The sequence below is a fragment of the Myripristis murdjan genome, chromosome 9 (genome assembly GCF_902150065.1).
Source record: "Myripristis murdjan chromosome 9, fMyrMur1.1, whole genome shotgun sequence".
NCBI classification, from domain to species: Eukaryota; Metazoa; Chordata; class Actinopteri; order Holocentriformes; family Holocentridae; genus Myripristis; species Myripristis murdjan.
The window spans coordinates 20,397,763-20,421,071 of record NC_043988.1 but is presented as its reverse complement, the minus strand read 5'-3'; the positions used below and the strand labels follow the sequence as shown (position 1 = coordinate 20,421,071).

Below are 23,309 nucleotides of genomic sequence, written 5' to 3'. Positions count from 1 at the left end.
TTTCAGTGTGTAGGGTCAACCTATCAGGGGCCACCAGGAAAAGCCGAACATATTACACACAATACACCCTTCGGCACACAGATGAAAATTGTAGGCAGCGCTTTTTCATTAGTCATCACACGTTTCTGTAATAATGTATGATTTATCAACTGTAATGTATAAACATCCACAATGCAAAAATAACAAAAACAGTTTTTCATTAAAATATGTATTTCACAATTGGAATTGCAGGAGGGGGGCACCCAAGCACCCTTATTGGACCCCACGCCCCTGAATCTCTCTACAAGGGGTCAAATGAATGTGCTCAACAAATCATCAATCATTTTGTAGATCGCAGCTGCTTGTTAAACAAACAGTGATGGCTCCAGAACAACAACAACAAAAAAAAAACATGTTTGCTGTGGGCATACAGCCTTAAAGTAAAGTCCTCTGGGAGACTTTCTGTAGCACTGGCGTCTCTGTCCCCACTATTCTTAAAAAGAAAAGCTATAATGTTGTGCATTCCAGCACTGCTAGCATACTTTGAAGGAAAGCACACATCATTAAAAAAAAAATCTAAGCAGACTTTAAAGGAAAATTCAAGATTAAAACACATTAACACTATTTATAATATTGCCTTGGAGATCTACATTCCTTTTCGGGTGACATTTTGTTGTTTGACACTGTATATTTGTTATTCTGTGGCTAACTAGCAAAGACGTTTGTCAGCTTTACATCACTGACATGTAAAACATCTCTTGTTTAGTTGTCTCACACTTATCAGTCATTGCATGAGGAAGTCAGTCAAATGAGAGAAGAAACTGTCACCATTAAATCAAATCATAAAAAAAGTCTGTAAGGGAGTGACATCATATCAACGGGGTGGGGGTGTGTGTGTGTGTGTGTGTGTGTGTGGGGTGGGGGGGGGGGGGGGGGGGTGGAAGCAATTACACAACAGGGCTTTAAACTCAGTTGTAAAAATTAACAATACAACGGAAAAGACGGCAAACAATAAGTCTCCCTTGTTGGTTTGTGCAAGAAATAGGTTACAAATGCTTGTGAGAAATCAATAACCTCTTAATGATTTAGAGAGTAGGATAATGTCTCCCATACCACAAACAGTGGTCTATGCTCTAATACACTGTAGCACAATTCAATATGTAATAACAGCCTCCATTAATATTTTAAAGCCTGGAATAAACCAATATAACTGGGAAAAATCTGTCTGACCGCATTACACCTGGCATTAATGTCTCATGGGTGATCAGGCTGTAATTGAACAGAGCAAAAACACATGAAATCCAGCTGTAAACACATACTAATAAAGCCCAGGGCCTCCCAAATCCACATACTGCTCACATAGGAGCTGTGTACACCAAAATAACTTTTGGTGCACACATTCAACCAGGAAACAAGCAAATCAGCTGGGGGTGGGCAGCTCAAAGTGTTTTATCCTGACAAAAATGGACTGACTAAATACTGAATAAGAAATAAGTCAGGTGTTTATCAGTTTTAAAGAACGTAAATATGACAAGATATGCTTTGCAATCTGTTTTTATGTAGGTGAGGGAAAGAGAAATCAGATTTCAATGTGTATAATGGAGAGGCATTCACCAGTGTAAATATAATACAGCTACATCAGATCGTGACACAATTTGGATATGAGAGGCATGTTAATGCCAGGTGTAAAGGGGGCCTCTGGCTGATAACATTCCCTATGGCTGCACCGATTGCAATCTCTTTCCTGATGCGATGCAATATGAGTATAATTGAATAAAGCTGATCTCATTAAGTTAAACGCCATTAATATTCATTGGTGTGAGAACGGTAATTTGAAAAGGGGAAGACTGAACGAGTGTTAGGGAATTAGTCTATGTCGATTTACTTGTGCGTGTGTTATGTGTGTATCAGTGAATGACTTAATGGCCATCTGTATGTACTTGTGCATGTGTGTATCTCATTCATCAGATCCTTGTTCTGGGTCACCGGTCAGACCCACAGGATGTATTGTGTGTGTGTGTGTGTGTGTGTGTGTGTGTGTGTGTGTGTGTGTGTGTGTGTGTGTGTGTGTGTGTAAAGGATATATGTGTGTGTTTGTATGAGTCTGCACTGTGTTGGCTATCTGTGCATGCTTTCAAAATCTGTCCCCTTTGTCCTCATGAAGGTTATGTGTACAGGAAGTTAGTGTGTGTGTGTGTGTGTGTGTGTGTCTTCACCCTGTATCCCAGATCCTCCTGCAGGTCACAGGATGTAGCATTGATATTGGACTGCCAGACAGTCTCCTTCACACTGCAGCCGTACATAAACACATTCTTCTTTCTGGAATGACCATGGTAGTCGCAGAACACCTGTACATTGATACATGCGCACGCACGCACGCACGCACGCACGCACGCACGCACACGCACACACACACACACACACACACACACACACACACACACACACACACACACACACACACACACACACACACACAAACAAACACACACACAAAAGTACATGAAAACAGAGAGAGAGAAAAATTAAAAAATGTACTTTATATTGCTCAGTAATATAATAATCCAAAATTTATTTGCATGTCTCATGGCGTGTTTAGGTTAAACTAACAATTACATAAATACAACAAACAAACAACATGGGCAGGTGGAAGAGACATTTCTGATAATCGAATTCCACCTGAAAAATGAGTTTGGCCTAACGATTACAGAAGCAGGTGTGTGACCTCAAGAACACCACTTTGAATCTGCTAACCAGCCTGTGAAATCTACGCAGGGAAAATGAATGCCCTCCCCAATCTAAATAAATACCACTGAACAAGGCACTAAACCTCAAACTGTTCCACCGCAGCCACTTAGTGCCTACAGGTGCCACCTGTGGTATTTTAACAATTCATCATTGTCAAATTAACTGTGATACCTTGGTATAAATGCCAAAAAATGAGACCATGGTCAAGAAAACTGGTGGCTTTTGACTCATATCACCATTGTTTGAGCTTGTACTTCTCAAAACGTGCTTCCTCTTTGGCTGTACTGAAGAGGATAAGCAGGTTGGAAGTGATTTTTCCAAATGATTTTCACTCATTCCATCATCTGTCAGTGATTTAAACTGAAACAGCAGTCCTCCTGTTTTGTGCTGTTGTCTCCTTTTATACCGCAGTGTAGAATTTCCAAAACTTGTTTGTTTCAATGCTTTTAAAACGCGTACAATCAGACTGTGGATGCTCCGTTTAATGCAATTTTATGCCAAGAAATCTACTCTGAGACGGTTATTTTTTTGGTTATGATTCAGTATGTAGTTAGAGTGTATTTCTGTAGGTGAGGAAGTAGTCAAAAAAACAACATGATAAAAACAGACATACTTGTGTGTTTTCTCTCAACTAAAATCTAGCAAATGAATAACAGTGAAGTTAAGATATTCCCCATTTTACCACGGATCCACTGAAAACCACTAAAGGACACGGTGGGGTCCCCGGACTCCACTTTGAGAACCATTACTACCTGCTGTAATATGATTTAAAAAGCAGTTTACAGACGGTACAGGCTGTTGTTTGTGGCAATTATTCCAATGTCTTAAAATGAATGTGGTAATGATTCACTAATGTTAAACACACACCTTTAACAGCAGAAGGCTGTGGTTTTAAGGGACAGCTCCAACGTGAGTGAAATTTATTTTATTGATCACTGTGTCATCAATAAAGTAAACTGAATACATGTGAATGAGATGATACGATTTCAATATGAAGCAGGGTGATGGTGAAAAAAAAAAAAACAAGTGCTGTTCAGGAAAATATTCTTGGACAAATCAAAGTTTAAACTGTGGAGATGCAACTAATTAAATTGTGCAGCAAAACAGGATGGATGGTGGCAAGATCAACCAGTAGTTAAGATTCTACAGAGCTTATAAAGGCAAGCTGATGCATGATGCAGCAAGATGCAAAATGCCATTAGTGATTTAAGTGACTGCAACTGCAAGTAACTGGAGGTCATACCAATGGTGTCCTCTGTATGTGTGCAAGATACTGCAGCAGGCCCTTAGTGTGGTAGATGGTGGGGTGCAGCTCAGGATTGGGGCTCTGCCACTGTCGATTCAAATCCTCTCCGCTCAAAGAACAACGATGACTACAGGAGACAGGAGGAGGCACAAGAGGAGAAGGATAGAGTGTAGAGAACAGAGCAACAGGAAGATGGCAAGATTGAATACATAAAGTTGCAATTATGATGTGGGATCTATGTGTCTCCAATATAAGTGGTTCTGTGAACATCTACATCTCCTTCTCTATATTCTACACGACTGGTTCTTGAACTTAAGGCCCATATTCAGCCTGGTTCCGGAACCGAAGCTCATTCAAACCTACTCCATTTCAAGTGGCGACCCACTAGAAATAAGACCATGACCCATTTGATTTTTGAGTTTTCACCTGATAGTTTCAGAAAACCTGTGCTTTCCACTGATGATTCAGAGGCCTTGACACTGAGGACTACCATAAAAATGTGTGCCTCTCACAGGGTGTCTGGTGCCTATTGTGTACGCTTATATGTGTATGAGTCAGCAAATGTGTGCGTCAGTGTATTTGTGCCTTTATCCTTTTTACTCACTTTCCATTCACGACTCCATCAGGGTTGAGCATGGGGACTATCTTGAAGATGTACGCCTCTCTGAGGCTGCTTGCCAGCGGGCTGGTGCCCATCAGGAACTCCAGAGTGCCCTTCATCACCCAGCTGGCATTCGTCTCACCAGGGTGCACCCTGGCACTCAGGAAGATCAATGGACGATTTCCTGGAAGGGGAGAACACAGCACAAATACAAAGAGAAAGAAATTAGGCAAAACAAGACTGTGACCCATTTTAGGGAGGTACTGACACTCCTGATAACACAGCTCTCAAGTAATACTCTCCCTCCTTTCCACAAATTAGCTAGAATGAACAATTTTGTGACTATTATTCCAGTATTCAAATAGTAAAATGAGACACTGCTCAGTAAATGGTGGAGAAAACATCTAAAGGCAAGGCATGAGGAATCACACATCTCTAACACATCCCTTGAGAATCATTTACTAACTATGACAGATGAGACTAGTCAGCATGACAGTGATGGTGAGAAAGAAAAAACACACAAACATGCATGAACACAGGTGCAATCACAGGTACTTACTGAACTGACAGATGTGATCATTGGAGGTTGACTCGGGCATAGCTGTGATGGTGAGGAGAGGGCAACTGTTTCCGCCAAGGGTTTCACACAGAACGTCCTGTCTCAGGTAGATCTGAGGGGTCCTCAAAGCCTCCAGCTTGGAAAGGTGCATCTGCGGACATAACGACGGGGAGCAGAGGCAGATAACATGGTTGTTAATATTGTATTCTTGTGATGCCGCACTTGTTTTTCACTATGCCTCATGCAATTAAAGGATTCAGACACTGATCCTGTCCTTTATTCTCTGCATTATAGGTCATTCTGAATACAGGCATATGCTAGAAAATGTAAATGTTGTTATAGGTATTGACATAACAAGAGTGTGTGACAGCATTAGAGCATACTGAGAGCTGAGATTTGCAGAGGGCCGGTCAGGCTGTATTAGCAGTAAAACAGTAGCCAACAGAATATATAAAGAGAAAGGTCCATCTGGGGACACAGCAGGGCACTGGGTGGTGTAGCAAAAGGTGGACACATTATATACAGATGCACACACACACAGTATGTACTGTAGTTGCAGAATAATGGTGCAAAACTCTGTTTTTGGTGTTTAATAGAATGTACGGTTTATACAATTAATATGTTGAGAATTTGCAGGGATCAAAGTGATAGTTAATAGAAAATAGCACGTAGTCAAGTAAGTAGTAAAATAGACATCAGTATAAGAAAAGTGGCTGTGTCTGCGTGTCTTTAGGAAAATGGGTGATATTAAATACTGCAACTATTTAGAGTATAACAGAACAGTACTGTAACACTACCTTCAGAGTGGAGTATGTGTAAGGGTAGTGATAGGCAAAGTAGCAGACATCATCCTTATGGCTGAAGTTTGTGCTAAAGGTCATTGTGTAATAGGACTTCCCTTTCTGACCTCCTGCTGCAATGGAGCTCCTAGAAAAATGGTTCCTAGGGAGAGGGAGAAATTTTCACTGTCAGTAAGTAATGAACAATGTCAAAGCTAAAACAGGTACAGATGAAAAGAGATGAAATTTCATCTACCACTTTTGAAATGCTATGTGCAGTTGAGTGTCACTGTTTCTCCTCAACAGGAATTGCTTAGAAAATCTTGCAGTACTATGGTACATTAATATTAATCTGTACACTGTCATCTCCCTGTCAAAACCACTTCATCAGCAGCTAGGTATGAAATAGCCAATAGCAAGAACTAGTACTTTACATGAAAATATAAAGGTAGTGATAGGCAGTGATACTTGAACAAGCAGACATGGAAAACTAGCTCTTACAATGTATAGATTTATGCAACAATGTACATGAGTGTAATGTGCCTTAATCAGAGGGTGAGTTATGCTTTTCCCTTCAATGTATGCAAGGTGTGCTGCACTGTGAAACATGGTGAGTCCACCTACTTGTAGTAACAGATGTCTGTCCCTGTTCTGACCCAACGAGGCCTGCCACTAATCGCCTCCTGCACAGAGTACATCAGCACCTGCATGCCTACACAACCACACACACAAAACAGCAGGTGTTCAGTGTACATACCATATACCAGCGTGAACAAAATACAAAATATTGTACATATTTTGGTGTAAAAAGACAAACATGAAAAATGGGGGAAAAAACATGACTGACACAAGAGAAAGTACAATGTTGATAGCACTGACTTAAAATTTGACATTTTTAAAGGCTTTTTAACACTACACACTACTGAATGACTTTTAAAGCCTAATATTTATAAAACTGAATGTAAGATATTTGTATATTTGTAAGACTTCTTAAGGACCCACAGACACCCTGTCATTGTGTGGTATTTTAGTTCAACTTTATGTAATCACAGTTATCTGACAGCGCAGCCAACACAAACTGCCAGTCTATATTCCAAAATTCAATTAGTTGGCTGGTGAATGACAAACTGCATCAAATTTCATCATTTGGCTTTCAGTGCTGAGTCCGTCCATTTGTTTTCAGCTGGATGGTGTGTGTCTCACCATAGTTGAACTGGCTGTTGGACTTCTCACAGTTGATGATGTTGAAGCGGTAGGTGGTTCCAACGCGCATGCCGCTCACCTCAAAGTAGAACCACTGGTGATAATGGTTACTGTTGATATCTGAGTTCAGCACAAGGTCATACTCATGCCTGGAGAAATGTGATACAGATATAATTCATTGCTTCTTTGTTCTTCATTTAATTTCTGTCAAATTTTCGGTAAAAGACATTGCAAGAAATGATGTACTTTATTGTTACTGGTGCAATACAAGCTGGTTTTACTCTGACAATGCTATAATTTTTGAGTGTAACTGATTCTACTAATTCTGTAACTGGTGTCACAGCAAATGCTTACTTCCTGACTTGAACAGCTTTCCTGAGGTTGCCAGATTCAAACTGCGAGTTGAACTTCAGTGACTCGCCGTCGTCGTCAATCACAGGACAACTGAAACACAACAACAATAGTATTTATGGAGGACAAATTATACACTTGAGAAGTCACTGCCCTTTGCATAAAAGCTGCATAATACAGCTGACAAATTGAGCTAATTTGCTTTGTGAATGTCAGGGCTCCCAACACACTCAACAAAAGGTTTGAGGAGTGTGATTTCCATTTTTCTGAGAGCATAATGATTTAGATTAGTGTGTTCAGAAAGAGACTCACCTGGGAATGTCCAGGTCGTATATTACTTTATCCAAAATGTCGTTGGGATGAATCAGCCTCTCAATATCCTGAAATATCTTGGACCTGCAGGAGCACAAATGAACGAACAAGTGGTTAAGAGGGGAGATGGTGGACAAATAAATTTCTTTCCCCTTAAAAATATTTTTATTTGAGGTTGATGAGTATAATAGTGTGAGCAAAGAGAGAGAGAGATAGAGATGCCATTTCCCTGTAACCTATTCTATTCCTTACAACCTCAATCAGCAAAGTCTATAAACTGTAGCCCCAGGGTTTTCTGAAATGAGAAATTCAGTCTCACATCCTGTGACTAAGGTACACTGAGCCTTATTGTTATGCTTGTCATGTGTAGAGAGCGTTACTAAAACACGAGACAACAAGATGGCACCCAAATGGCAGTCAAAACAATATGGACAAAGGACATCTACGGCTACAATTTGTCAGCACACTGTTACATCAATCAATCAATGAATCTGAATCGCCACACAAGACTCCAGACTTTGACTGAATTATTGTACTTTGTAACTTTTGGCCAATAGCCCCACTGAAAATTTTCTTTGGTCACACCTAAGAGACCAAAACATGAGCCAAACCTCCCTTGGAGAAAACATAACCAAGATGTCCAGTCACACAACAAGCTGTTAGATGCCCCAAAAGGCTGGAACATCATTGCATAGTTGGTGACGTACACAAAGTTTATCAAGAAAAAGTAACACGTTTACTAGCAACTGCTGTTAACACAGACATAGACACAGAAGTAAACACAGACTTGAACCGCAACCATGTTCAGTGTCACTGCTGTTCAGTGATTCCTTCAACTGTCACACAATCTTTTCTGTGGTGTAAAGCTACAAAATGATATAAACTGAGCAGAAGGAGGGTACTGGAGTGCATGGATCATCTTGGATATATTTTATGAGATGCAAATATGCAAAGACTAACCTTTCAACATAATCACCGTCTTCATCGGAGTCTGAACCGCACCTCCCTTTAGTCCGTAGCTGAATATATCAACAGGAGGTTATATATGTTGTTGTTATTTCCTGGCAGTTCAGACTCTGCTGAACATGTTGATTACAGTACATATATATATAACCTCTTGTTGATAGATACACACTGTGAACTAAGGAGAGATGCAATTCAGGCTCTGATGAAGACGGTGATTACACCGAAATGTTAGTCTTTGCATATTTGAACCTCATAAACTAAAACCTAAGATGATCTGTGTGCACCAGTATCCTTATTCTGCTCATGTTGCAGTCCTGTCCTGAGAAGTGCCAGGCTCTCATCTTTAGAAACAATGTATGGACTCCCTGTTCAAATAAGGCAGACTATTTAATCTATTACAGCACATTATGAATGCTTATCTGGCTGATAACAGCACAATGACATATTCTTGGCACACTTACTTGTTGAGCATTACATATATTTGTTGGTAATGCCACCAAATTATCTAGTCTGCATAAAAATTATTTTCACCAGTACTATCAGACGGCAAAGTCAGTTTCTTCAAAGTATTTTTTTCTGTTTCTTTTACTGCATGGTTTATCTGATATGCCTACCTAATATATATTTAATCTCTGTAATCTGTAGCAAGAAAAGCAAGGACAATTTCTGTGCCTGAAATGTGTATGGCACGGGATAACTTTAATCCTTTCTCAGGTACACTGCATTTCTATTCATTTTCAATTTAATTTTCACAAAGCTCAGCTTTCACATTCATGATCATCACTCAGGTTTTTTAAGGTCAACAGACTGAAGAGAAAATCTGATGTATGTCAAACAGAAACGACAGCAGAAAATTTTTCACAGTGCTGTTACTAAGGAGTAAATACAAATAATAACTTGAAAACTGGCCATGTTGGTGTTTTAAAACTAAACTTGAGTAAATGGTGCTGGAAAAGATAGATGAAAATGAGAGGCAGAGGTGGACTAGTCTAGCTGTTCTCTATAAAAGCTTAATTACTACCAGATAAGTCAGTTTCCCCAAAGTAATTTTTGTCAAAAGAGTTTCTTGAAACTTCATTGATTTTTTTTTAGCCTACATGCTTTATTCAGTTCCATTATATTCCTTTTTATGGCATGGGTTATTAGATATACCTACCTATTAAACATCTTATTAGTACAACATATAGGCTATATAGACTCCACTCTGTGCAGTCTGTCTTTCTAAATACCTGCAACTCCATGTCACAAATCTCACCTCTGCACACCATAGACTCTCTCCAGAAGGGGCTCCCTGAAGGTCGGGGCTACGTGGCCAAAGTAGTCAGGGTAAGCCACTTCAGAATAGTGGGGTACTGAGCGTGTTCCCTTCACCATCTCCACGTACAGGTCAGGATCATGGAGTGGGAGGAGCAGGGCAGTGTCTGGGACCTCCAGAACTGCTCCTTCTCCTCCCTCCTCCTCAGGACCCTCCGAACCACAATCTGAACCGCCTGTGCTGCCTCCCCCTCCTCCCACACGGCGTGCAGCAATTCCCCCCAAGAGCAGGGGAGACTGTATGTGTCTCGTAGCATTGACCGGAGATCCTCCTCCTTCCACCCCTCTTCCTCCTCCTCCTCCGCCTCCATTCAAAGGCCCCTCACCTTCCACAGAGACACGCTCTAACACACGCACTAGTTCCTGTTCTAGCCGCGCCCCTTGAGAAGGGGGCATAGGCTGGGAGGAGGACGTTGTGTGTCGATCCGGGGAAGGAGTGTGAGCGTCGTCTTTTTTGTCTTGGTCCGTGGTGAGGTGGATGGTGTCCAGTTCTAGTGGTGGCAGAGGAGCAGGTAGAGTAGGAGGAGGAACAGAAGGAGGCGGCTGGGTGTGTAGTCCTCTGGGAAGGTGGCATTCCTCCTCAGGGGACGGGATGGGGACAATCTTAGGAGGCAAGGACTGAGCTGTCGGCACTATGATTGGTCGAGTGCTGGCTGATGATGAGGAGGATGATGAAGATGTGGTGGAGGCACTCTTTGGAGAGTAAAACTTATATCCCTGTGGGAATAAGAAAAACTGATGTCCTGACCAATCATCTTACATTTTCTATCTGTATTTATATATAGGTACATACAGTATACTGTATAGAGTATATGAACGGTTTTATTCTAAAATGTTATATATCCATTTTGGGAAAAAAAAAAATTCCTCCTGAAATTCTTTAGGCAGCATTTGGCCACAGATGTCTGTGTCCTCAACAATTACTATTTTATAAGCAAATGTTAACAAGTGAGTCAATATCAATATAGGGTACCATTTGGTGTCCCAGGCAGAAATCACTCACTTTTCATGAAAAATTTGCAAAATAACAAAACTCTGATGGTTTATTATAAATGGCCAAACATTTAAACACACATTGGTACAGAGATACATCTTTAAAAGGGTGTTTTTCATATTTAAAAAAATTTTCTGTGATTAGATGCATGTGATTTTGCCATGTCCCAAACTCCTCTCTACTAACTTCACTGAGTGAAATAAGTAGATAAATGATATACAATGTACAAACCTTTTACATGCTCTTGTTGCTCTCATCAAGTACTTGAATAAAATGAGTCAATTGGATCATTTATGGTCTAATGTAATAATAATAATAAACGTTTTGCATGTGTCCCTGGATTTGCTGTCCACCCCGTCATTAGGTGGTTACTGCCACTAAAAGAAACCCCCTGCTGTAATCAGTGACATCACTACCACTGCTTTGTCTTTTACAAATGGAGTGAAGAATAGCTCATGCAGAGAGAGTACATATCAACATTTATATTTTGACATTTTCATCATTTTATGATTGAACTTGAATGTGTTCAATCTTAATGTGTCCACCCTGTCATTGCAAAATATGAATCTATATAAATGCTTTTCAGAAATTCAAAATATGTTTGTTAAAGTATACACAGTCACCTTCCTAACTGATACATGTTGCTAGCTAATGGCCCAACATGTGCTCATTAAATGCAAACTTCAGCCAGAAACGTCCTCCCTGTCATTGTCCACCCCGTCATCAAGTCTAGTTTTGTAACAGTTTTATAAGTTTTTCAGTGTTCCAGAAGTCAAGTGGAGGACAAAACATATGCAGAGAAAGAAACCATTTGAAAGGATACCTATGTTTATACTTTCTGTGGTAGGCCTACATTTAGGGACCAAGGGTTTTTGTTTTGTTTATATCAATCTTGTTTGTTCCTCTAGTTGAAGGTTTTATTTATTTATTTTTGCTGTTGTTGAGTGTCATTTCCAAATGTAGCCTACCTGTGCACAATTAAAAATACAGTAGGTGAAAAAAGTCATGTTTTGACAAAAAACATTTGTTGACAAAACCATAACATTGTCCACCCCGTCATGTCATTGTCCACCCCGTCATGTTCATGTTTTATGTGAATAAATAATTATTTTCACAAGTTATCAAAACCTTTTGTGTGATTTTGCTCTTAAGAGATTAGGGCCAAACAGTATTATTTCAAAGTTTGACCAGATACCTTTATTTATAGAGTTTATTCAGAAAAGAAAGTACAACTTTCACAGATTTTACATATACAAACATATTTTTCCATAATTTCTGTATTTTTGAGAGATGTTTTCCAGAAACTAAAATATATTCCTGAACGAGGGACCAAATACCTTTCTGAAAATGTACATTTTGTAATCAATATGATTAGAACATATTTACTCTATTTAGAAATTGTCCCATGACAGGGTGGACACATTTTGCAATTCACTTGTACTTTCTATGCTTGCAGTCAATTTATAAAAGGTGCAGGAGCTTGACCAACATGCATTTCTAACAGCTTAAGGTCTACTTTATACAATGGATATGGAGTTCAGTGGAAAATCTCATCTTTTTTTTTGTGTCATTGGGAAGTCTCAATGGCACTTTATACTGATATTGACTCAAGTAAGTTCAACTTCAAGACTAACTCATGACATGCTTAATTTTAAAACCAACAATCAATATGGGAGAGTGGGTGTCATATGTTTCAAATGGTGAATATGTAACTTTGAAACAAATCTCTTCATGTAGCTACTGGGTTTGAATAGCTTATATTGTGTTAAAACTGCACCAATACAATGGAAAGTACCGTATTGATCTGAATATAAGACGATATTTTTTCCATTGAAAATGCCCTGAAAAAACACCCTCGTCTAATATTGGGGATCTAAGCAAATACACATGTATTGTACTTGCATATGTTCTGTGCCTGAATACAGCACACTTCCCCCGCTCTGGCACGGTTGGAAGGGGTGTGCTCCACGGTACGGGCGTTCATGCATGAGCACATGCACGGTCACGCACGCAGCGCACGAACGTGGATACAACGTAAATCATGCAGCTTTCCTCCTGCCTCCTGATTACCAGCGAATGGCCGCGTCACGCAATCAATAATCAACCATGTTGTCTGTGTCGCTGTCCATGGTGCTGCTGCAACCGCGTATAAACAAAAGTTGATTTATGATGAAAGGTATATATGGCAGTCTGTGTGCGCTGCACCTGTCAGATCCGGCAGACCTGACCGGGTGGGCGCGGTACTGGCCGCGGCATCGGCCGGCATCAGGTGGGCCGGCCGGTGTGCGGGGCCACCCGGTTGAACGTAGCAGTCAGCTGACATGCCACTCCGGCTGTCAGTTGGACGCTTTCTGAAATTACCTCCGAAGCTGTCAAGGTAAATAAACATCCCTTAACCCTGGCCCTGAGTGCAATGTGAAACGGTGTCGGTCTCAGAAAGCTGAGCTAAAAAATGCCCACAGCCAGAGAAGGGCTTTTCGTGGTCCAAAAACTGGTCAATTCAAGGAGACTGACAGGAGGGTGTGCAATTTTGTGAATGAGAAACGTAGTGAAGGACTGCCCGTTACGAGGGCTGAGATGCAGCAAAAAGCACTTGAAGTTGCCACAGAGCTCAACATCCCCCGAACTGAAACTAGCATGGGCTGGTGTCGCAGAATGTCCATATAAAAAGTATATTTCCAAAAAAGGGCCTTGAAAAAGAGGGGTCGTCTTAAAATCAGGGTCGTCTTATATTCAGATCAATACGGTACTTCGCCATTAGAGTTACCACCAGGGAGACAGTTACCCCAATGTACCAAAAGGTACTTTGGGGTAACTATCTGAGTGCTTTGGGTACTTTTGGATGATTAGTAGGACCCGACATACAGATAATCTCCTTTGACATGGCTGACATAATTGATTGAACTGGTAATAATAAATACTGTTGGTACGATGGAATTGTTGCCTGTGTATGATTAAGAGCAAAACCCATCAAGATTCTGACCTGGAAGTCCTCAGACAGCTCCACGAAGAACCTGTCGTAGACTCTCAGCTCTTCAAACAAACGGCTCTGGCTCTCTTTGGGACGCAGCTTGTTCAGGTCTGTCTCTATGTCATCATTCTGAGAGTGTGTGTGAAAGAGAGAGATTCAATGAAATTACAGAATACCCTATCCACACCCCTCAAAGTCAAAAATTGTACTAAACAAACTATGCCAGTGAGCTGGCTAAGGCGCACCACTTCACTGAGCTGCACATCAAACAAGATGCTCTCTAGATCCAATGAAAAAAACATTAAAAACACTAAGTTAACACTTCTTACTTCATATGGTCATCCAGCCAGAAAGATAGGGCTTACTTGTGTGAAGTGAAAAAACAAACAAACAAACAAACAAACAAACAAACAAAAAATCCACAAGTACACCTTTTTGTGTACTTTAATACTTTAATCCTTTAATACATGGGCTTAACACCTGCACTTCAACACAAATCTTCATCGCAGCACAAAGAATCCAAGTTATATCACACAGATTTATAAAACTCTGCATCTGCAAGTCAAAAACTGTTAGATTATTAACAAGTGAGTAGTGTAAAAAACTCCACTCTCAGACTTGTCAGTACAAATCCCACCAAGATGTTCCCTGTCTCTACTGTCCCTGTACTGTTCCTGCAGGCGCTGGACGTTTACTGCCACTAGGTAACAGTGCTGGTAAACTTGCTGTGACAAGCCAAGCTGGAAAACATTGTCAGGTGCCACATTAAGGTGCCAGGAAAATAAATCTGAACCAACAGCTGTTGGAGGCACTAGTTGGTACAACTGTGTACGAGTCAGTGTGGCCAGCTCCTCCACTGTCCTCCAACCTCCTCTGCACACAAGGTCATCCAACATGGTAGACCCTTCTTTTATCAGGTCAGTTGGAGACTGTGGGACCAAAACAGGTCCAACAGCTCCAAACCACTGTGAAATAGTTTTCCTCTAGGAACAACAGCCCTAGCCTGGTAATCATTCTGCTCACAGGCATATATGTGAACCAAGCCCACAGAAAAGCAGGATGAAATGATGCTAGAGTGGACAGGCAGACTACCCCTCGAAAAGCGAAAACAACTGCTTACTGTAGTCTAGTCCTTGAGCCACCCTCAAAAGTGTCTAAGCTGCGCCCCTCCAGCTGAGCTCTATGTGGTCCAAAAGCCTTTGCAGCCTAAAAGCTGTGATCCCTTGATCTCCTTCATGCATCAGGAGGAAAAGCCCTATAACATATTGACAAGCCTCTGTGTAGTTGCTCTGGCAGGCCCCTCGGGGGCTCGAGCACATAGTCTGTACCAGAGAGCTGCTGCAGGCAGGTCACTGCTAACAAAAAACATACAGGTGCCAACAACCAACATCATTTACACAACTTAACAAAAACCCTATTTTTTCAAGTCTAAATGCTGAAGGTTGTTGCTGCCCTCTTTGGGATAAAGCTTGTTCAGTTCTGTCTTCATGTCATTTTCATTTTCAGAAACATGACAGGAAGGGGAGAGAAGGGGCACAAATAATATTATATGTACAATGTTGGTATAACAGTATGTTGTCAATCCCTTTGGGCTGGAGCTTGTCCAAATCTGTTTTTATGTCAACATTCTAGGACATAGGGCGGGACGACGGAACACAACAAACACACACATTAATAATGTATAAACTGAGACTGTGTGTTATGTAGCTGAGTTTTGACTGTTGGTCAGGTCTATGTCATCATAATGATCAGAAGAACAGAGGGAACAGAGAAGGAGATATGTTTTATCAGTTAAGAATAACTGATGAAACATGTCCGTACAAAAATTAATTGTCCAGTATTGTGTGTGTGCTGCAGCTGGTTTAACATTTTGCATTTCTCTTTGGATTTGGAGTCTGTCTCTATAACAGCCTTAAATAAATACGTTTCAAATACAATTTAATCTGGTGTAGGTATATTTAACCTAGTATAGTGAATATTTATATATACAAATATATATCTATATATAATGCCCTAATATATATATTAGGGCATTGGGGCATTAATGATTCAGCAGGATCTGTTGAAAAGTCGAAGTAAAAAAAAAATAGTTTTCTTTGTCTCAGACATATGTATGTGTGTGTGTGTGTGTGTGTGTGTGTGTGTGTTTGTGTTGAGTGGTACCACAGTGCGATGATCCTTGTCATCCTCCTCATTCTCTGTATCATTCTCTGTGTCTGCCTCTGTCTCCTCATTGTCATCACTTTCATCCACCACATCATCCACTGGAAACACATACACACAAACAAACACAAGTTGTTAGATGAACATCATTAACACTGGCATGCCTAATAATGTGTTTTTTTTTTCTTGCCTGAACTGTATCTTTGATTCTGTTTTTCCCCAAAATATATTTTCAGTTGGTACATAAGCAGACTGGTACAGACCAGCTAACAGTCGTATTTGGTCACTGAGTTTCTCTGCTGTGACAGGAAAGAGAAGACGGTAACTAGAGGTGAGATGTGAGCAGCCATTACTAAAAGATGAGTGAGAGAATTAGAAGACAGGAGGAAATCGAGCTGATTCCTGTAAATACATTGAACTAATGATCACTTTGACAGGTCAAGTGATAGCAGTAGTGTACAATTTTACATTGTTCTCTATTGGCTGGGCTGATGACACCCTCAGCAATTTTTGGGGGAAATGCAGATGTAGCGACGGGACAAAGAAATAAGGCTGAGGTAAGCACTTGTTGTCCATCAGAGATGCCCAAAAATTGTGCTGTGTACCGTGGCCCTTACAGAGTGCCTCTGTATTTTTGTGCTTCACATCATGAATTTTTGAAGCCTGCGGTCACATTGCTCCCATGTCTGCAGTAGAGATATGCTTGATTTATCTCCACCTGATGATATACAAAGGAGGATATGAACTAAAATTTGTTTTAAATGGAAAATTGTCACTTCAGATCACTGAGGCCATCGGTGACTGAGAGAACTGTGAGCAGGAGAGGAGCTCAGATATTTTACCAAGCAGTCTGTGGACAGAATGTGAAAAGCAAATGAACAGAGTTGAGTGCAAGTACGTAAACCGACTAACAAGCAGGTAAGTACTATTAGATGTGTACAGTGATATGACAAGTGTTAGTCTACTGAAATTACAGTATGAGAAGTGTGGCAAGTGACAACGCAGTGGTGAGTGAGTCTATGTACTGTGAGTATGGAGCTGTCTCTTACATACGTCTTACCCTTCTTTAAGGGCTTGTTGCAGAGCTGGGAACATGTTCCTCCTGTAATGCACATTGTGTGTAGCAGTGTCAGTGGAGTGGGGCAAATAACCATTGAGCTGGTCCAAGCACTGCCTGTGTGTGTGTTTTTGTGTGTGAGCACTGTGTATGAAGAGGGGACAGGGATGGGGATTGAGATAAACAGTGTATGCAGCTGTTTGAGTGTGCATGTACTATATAATAACCATTATAATGCATGCACTCTGTGATGTAACTGTGATGTGGTGAGCTGAGCTGGAGGGTACACTTTAGTGAGGCGTGCACATCTGTGATGGGTGTATGTTCTCACCCCCAGGTGGCTGGTTGTACAGTTGTGCCACAGGCCCTCCAGCAGGTACATGTGGTAGCTGGTAGCGGAAGGCTGATTTGATGGTGGGCAGAGGCAGACGGTTCTTAGGAAAACACTTCCTCATAATGAGACTAGAGGTGTTGACCAGAGGGTCCAGCGTCCGCACTGGGAGACATTCCTGGTAAGAGAAGCAGACAGAAGGTAGAAGGTAGGTAAGTGTGTGTGTGTATGTGTGTGTGTGTGTGTGTGTGTGTGTGTGTGTGCTTTTATATTCATATATCCCATCCTCACATGTAGGGCTGGACTATACAGACATTATTAAATATGACAATATCTTTGACCAAATACCTCCATATCAGTATTATGATGATATTGTGGGGATGACATACTGGCACCTTCATAAGATATTTACACACAAGAGATTTCTGATTAAAAAAAAAAAAAAAAAAAAAACATTAATAATTTGGATATGATGACCAAGCATGTAGAAGCAAATAATACAACTGGTACAACAGTCTAAGTTCAGAAAATTCCATCCCTTTACTGACATGCAGTAAAAGGATATTATAGTATAGTGTAGTATAGTATAGTTTAGTATAGTGATGAAGATGAAAAACAGCACTGATGGAAATGCAAGCCACTATAGTCTTGTGAAATAATTGAAGACAATAATTGAGATACCTTGAAATTAATACTGACCTTGCTTTGTCATATCCTGTTCTTTATTAATTGAAGGACCTTGGGCCACTGTAAATACTACTCTATTTCAAATAATTAAGTACTGTCTGGGAGCAACATCCTGTTAGCATCCTTGCCCCTTTATCAACTTTATCGCTTTCATTTTATCCTTTTATTTGTCGTTGTAAACTCGCTACTTCTGCTTTTGTTAAACTGCAGACAAATTAGTTTGGAAGCTAATTGATTATGACCATTTTATTCATTGTATATGAATTCCCTGGTTCTATTTTGTACTACACAATAGTATACTATGGTATACTGTTATAGTATACAAATATATGGCTAAATGTAAGTGTAGCACTATACTATAGCAGTATACTAACATCATTGATGAGATTTTATTCATTTATTTAAATTATATTTCTTTTTGGAAGTCAAACAAACATAACCATTATAAAATGTTATATGCACAAACCAAGAACAAAATTTTGTCAGATAATATTTAGATAAAGTAATGATTATTTTCTTCCAAGCTGATGATTTGAGATGATTTGTGATCTTTATTTGCCAGTCATTTGTGCTACTGTCACTCACAGTGGATGTATTGTAGAGTATCCTCATGCCATCAGCCTCTATGAAAGCCTTCCTGCCCAGTTTGATGTTGGTGATGTTCCTAAGGCATGCCAGCAGGCCTTTGCGGATCAGCATATGGCGCTGCCGTGTGTCATTGCGGTGCCAGTCCTGGTACACCGCCAGCAGGGCGGGCACGTGGGCACGGTCCACTGCACGACGAGCATTTGTTTCTGGGCAGGGGGCAGAAAGAGAAGGAAGCACTGATGAATACTTATAATCAAACTACAAGGCAGTGGATAACATAATAAACTAATACAACAGCGGACTTGAGGGGAAAAAAAGAGAACTGGAAAGGAGTGCAAAGGAAACCAAAAGTATAGATGGAGGGATGTTGAGGGTCACACAGTTTGAAATCCATACTGAATGAACATTTGGATTTGCTTCAGTCTAAAGCTGCCATATTTTGTCAGTTTTAGACTGACTTGTCAGTTAAACCAAAATGAAAGAAAACTGACTTCAGAAAATAGGAAATATATATTTTTTTTTATTTTGCAAAATGTAACAACACAAAAAGCTTCTTTCTTTCAGTGCAATCATATTTCACAATAATCTGGAAATTTGGAGTAATCCAGGGAGGGGAGTGGTTTGAAAAAGAAAACTGCAAAAAAAGAGGGAAACTTGAAGATGGGAGGTAGAGCAAGGCAGAATAGGGGCAGAGAATAATGCTAGTGATGGATCCTGAGAAGAAATCAACAGAAGACAGCAAATTACTCACTGGATTTGAGCAGAGCTCCCAATGTGTCCAGAGCTACCCTGTTGATTTTGAAACAAGACATATGAGATACACAGTCTGCTAAAGAATGATGGAAGTCAAGAGGAGATATACCCTGATGCCAAGTGCCCTCTCTCCTTTTGACCACTCATTGTTATGCATCCAGTTGTGTACTCGTGCCTTTAGTCAAGGACATTTCATCTTGTTCCTTAGTAGCACTATCTGCAGGGATACTCCCTTGATGCAAAAAGCCTTGCATACCTTCACACAGAGAACTAAACTGACCCTTCCCAATGTACTTCTCTCCATGCAAGAATAAACTTTCTGAATGATCTGACTCCAACCCACAAGAGTAGGGATGCATTGATACCAAAATTGGTGTTGGGTGCCGATCCAGACGTAATTCACAGGTCGGATATCGGACTGATGTTACCGTGCGATAGACAGGCAAACACAATACCAACAGTAATATTTCTATAATATTTCTGTAGTTAATCTACCACCACTGCCTCAACCACAGTCTGTTAGCCTGGCTGGAGGTAGTGGTTGTTTTTCTAATTCTCCTTCCGCTAGAGGTTGCGGTATCGGAATTAGATTGAGACTGAAAAAAAGTGGATTGGTGCATCCCTACTCAAAAGTGATTTTCTTGAACAAAACACAGACAGTTCCTTACTTCAGCAGGCTGGTGTTCTTCTTGCTATACGGCCCCACAATCTTGAACATGAGCTCCACCACTCCATTTTTACCCAGGGATATTGCATTCACCGCTTTATAAAGACAGACAGAGAGCCAGGAAAATGGAGCGGAGAGACACAGAGACATCCAAGACTATTAAACAGTTTTTAATATTTATATCAGTTTGCTGTTTCATATTTTTGGAATACAGAGCTGGTTTAACCCCAAGAGAGAAGGGTAACACTTAGTGGAGTATTGTCCAAAGCTGAGGGCAACTTACAGTTGGTAGAGTAAACCCTGAGAACCTGCAGGCAGGGCAGAAGCAGTTTGGTATTCTGTAGGTTCTGCTTCAGCAAGTTGACAGTGACATTCAGAGCTCCGTTCAAACGTGCCTTCACCCCAAACTTTCTGTCTGCAGACACAGAGATTATAAGGTCAAGTGAAGTGTGCAGCTCTAGGCAGTGTTTGCACATGTCCATGATCACTTAATGCAAAAGTAGCAGTTCAAAACAAAGCATAATGTCCTGTGTTTGAATTTGTTTTCTGTGAATTATGTAATGATATATTTTAAAATTATTTTTTAAATCATATCAAATAAAATTATAAATAGATGCGATTTAACCAGTGCCTCAATGTGTGTGCAGTTGAATGCTTATTAGTGGTGTAATAATTAATCAACATCAACAGTTATACTATCTAATATTCATGATTTGCTTATCATTGCTTTTGAGCGTAATCCTTGCACTTTTGGTGATTTTCATATTTGACCTCAACTGAAGATTCACATGGCTCCCGTATAGTCTGAGAGACGTCTGCAATCCTTGGGTTTAAAAACCTTGTCAGGAACTTGTGGATAAACTACAAAATAACTGAAACAAAACTGTTTCCATAGTTTGTGAAAAGCTGACAATTTGGAGGTAGAAGGTTGTCATGAAGAAACTGATAGTGAAAAATAGAAAAAAATCCCAGCTGTTCTGTTTGATGCAATGACAGTACAGCTGTGTGTGATTTAAAGGATTCTTTTGGTGCCAGTGAATTAGTCTCTCTCTCCCTTATAATATTGTTGTGGATGTTTATACACAATAATGAAATTCATTAAATGAATGAATTAAAATGAATCAGGTGTTACCTTTTATGTACCATTCCATCCTAATTATGGTTATCACTTAATATTTACAATATCAAATGTAAACTTAAGATCTGTAGTAAGGCAGTCCACAGTGGAGGTGTATAGGTTGCAGATGTAAGCATAAGATACTAGTATGACAGCATACAAGCTAATTTTTATTTACCATTGGTCTGCTATTGGAGTACTGGTCTTCTATATGCTAAAATGTACCTTACTTAAGAAGACTGGAAATTGATGATAGTAAACTTGGCAATTATTTCATTGTAAAGTCAGAATATTTGATAAATTAATATAACAAAGATTAACTGAAATAATACTCATGTTTGCATGCATTTATGTAACAGTGGGAAACTGAGTCTACCTTTTGGTCCAACCTTGGCCAGTAGTGAGTGAAGCTGCAGCATGAGCTCCTCACTGGGAGGTGACTCTTTACTGGCAGTGATCAGTTTCTGGAGTAATAAACCTGTGCCTCCTTTAGACACAAACACCCCCACCCTGCGGCCTCCACCTAAGACAGGAAAAAACAACAACAACAGCAACAACAAAAATCCAATAAAAAAGAATTAGTTCTGTGTAAAACAATCAGCAGGGCAACCTACCATGAAATAATTAGTAAAAAGAGGGAAGCCAGGGATTTAAAAGGTGACGCTGAAAAAACCTTCACTAGTCTACGAATCCACCAATTTGTGCCTTGAGAGCACATTTTTAATTCTCAAGGCATGAACCATTATTGCAGTCATAAAAAGAATCTACTTTGTGAATATCTCAAGTGAATCTGAACTGTCCATGCATAAACCAAAATACTTTTTCCCAAACCAGCAACGACAGCTAAATTGTCCACTGAGGGACTATCTGATGAGGGAGTCAATTTTCTCATCAGCTTTCAAATCAGGGGATGAATTGCTCATCAACCATGAAACTCAACTCACCCACAGTCAGCAGCTCACTGAGAATGCACAGAATGTTCAGGGTGGTCTGGAGATCCTGAGTGTTCTGTCAAAGTCACACACATCAAACACCTTAAACACACACATTAAACACCTTACACAAACACACAGGTCAGCACATAGACGCACAGAGACACTGCAAACCTGTCAACACACGGGGCTACAGAAACACTTCCACATTGCCTCTCACATAAACAAAAAGGTGTGCACACAGACACGCAACACAAATCCATTCTGAAATGGATTTATTTTGCACAGACACATTTTTAGATGTTTATACTACTTATGTAGGATGCTTAATGAAGGTCTATCTGGACCGTATACTCAACTATTTTATTTTCTGAAAATGAATGGTAGAGACAAAAACTGGCATTGATTTAATTGTCAATGGCAAGGCAACTGCTAGTTTCATGGGCCTTGAAGGAAATGTAGAAAAGTTTTCACACAGAAAAGTGTTTACAAAAAAGCTAAAATACAGACAGAAGGTTGTCAGGTTAAAAAGGTCGGGTTGTGAGATGCCACATCAAGCTGTGTTGACGAGTGTGCTGACCTCCAGTGAAGCCAAGATGACCTCCATGCCGCTGGAACCTTTGGACATGACCTCCTTTTTGGTTTTCTCTGGAACACACATCAAAAAAGAAAAAAAAGAAAAAAAAACATGAGAAACATGGAGACATACAGTACCCAGAGCCTCTCACACAAACAAAGCGGAGGCATTTATTTTAAGAGCAACCGGCTGTCCTGCATGAATGTAGGGGTATGAGAGGCAGGTCAAACTGTAACAGGGGACATATCCTCCCTAAAAGTTTGGAAAGCACCATCCCAGGATATATATGGTTACAAACTTTCTGCTACATTTGCCATCTTCCTTTCTCTATGCTTCTCTGTCATCCCCCTTTCTCACTTTCCTCTCCCCACTTTGGCCAACACTCTGTGCTTGCCTGTGGTTTAGGAGCTGACA

At 40.3% G+C, this 23,309-nt stretch overlaps 1 protein-coding gene across 2 annotated transcripts in view; it reads right to left on the bottom strand.

The window, feature by feature from the left end:
- The window catches only part of agtpbp1 (ATP/GTP binding carboxypeptidase 1), a 42,381-nt gene that overhangs the window by 8,318 nt on the left and 10,754 nt on the right, over positions 1 to 23,309 (bottom strand). The window contains exons 4-24 of one of the 2 annotated variants that reach the window (XM_030059191.1): positions 22,899 to 22,966; positions 22,331 to 22,394; positions 21,763 to 21,909; positions 20,553 to 20,684; positions 20,271 to 20,364; positions 19,601 to 19,638; positions 18,847 to 19,055; positions 17,575 to 17,752; positions 17,247 to 17,288; positions 16,187 to 16,287; positions 14,036 to 14,152; positions 10,000 to 10,775; positions 7,779 to 7,862; positions 7,470 to 7,559; positions 7,116 to 7,264; positions 6,537 to 6,624; positions 5,931 to 6,075; positions 5,134 to 5,284; positions 4,578 to 4,758; positions 3,971 to 4,100; positions 2,196 to 2,327 (exon numbers count right to left, since the gene is read on the bottom strand). In XM_030059191.1, the coding sequence (XP_029915051.1) occupies positions 2,196 to 2,327; positions 3,971 to 4,100; positions 4,578 to 4,758; positions 5,134 to 5,284; positions 5,931 to 6,075; positions 6,537 to 6,624; positions 7,116 to 7,264; positions 7,470 to 7,559; positions 7,779 to 7,862; positions 10,000 to 10,775; positions 14,036 to 14,152; positions 16,187 to 16,287; positions 17,247 to 17,288; positions 17,575 to 17,752; positions 18,847 to 19,055; positions 19,601 to 19,638; positions 20,271 to 20,364; positions 20,553 to 20,684; positions 21,763 to 21,909; positions 22,331 to 22,394; positions 22,899 to 22,966 (3,116 nt within the window). The remainder of the gene's footprint in view (positions 1 to 2,195; positions 2,328 to 3,970; positions 4,101 to 4,577; positions 4,759 to 5,133; positions 5,285 to 5,930; positions 6,076 to 6,536; positions 6,625 to 7,115; positions 7,265 to 7,469; positions 7,560 to 7,778; positions 7,863 to 9,999; positions 10,776 to 14,035; positions 14,153 to 16,186; positions 16,288 to 17,246; positions 17,289 to 17,574; positions 17,753 to 18,846; positions 19,056 to 19,600; positions 19,639 to 20,270; positions 20,365 to 20,552; positions 20,685 to 21,762; positions 21,910 to 22,330; positions 22,395 to 22,898; positions 22,967 to 23,309) is intronic. The other variant, XM_030059193.1, reaches the window with a different exon arrangement.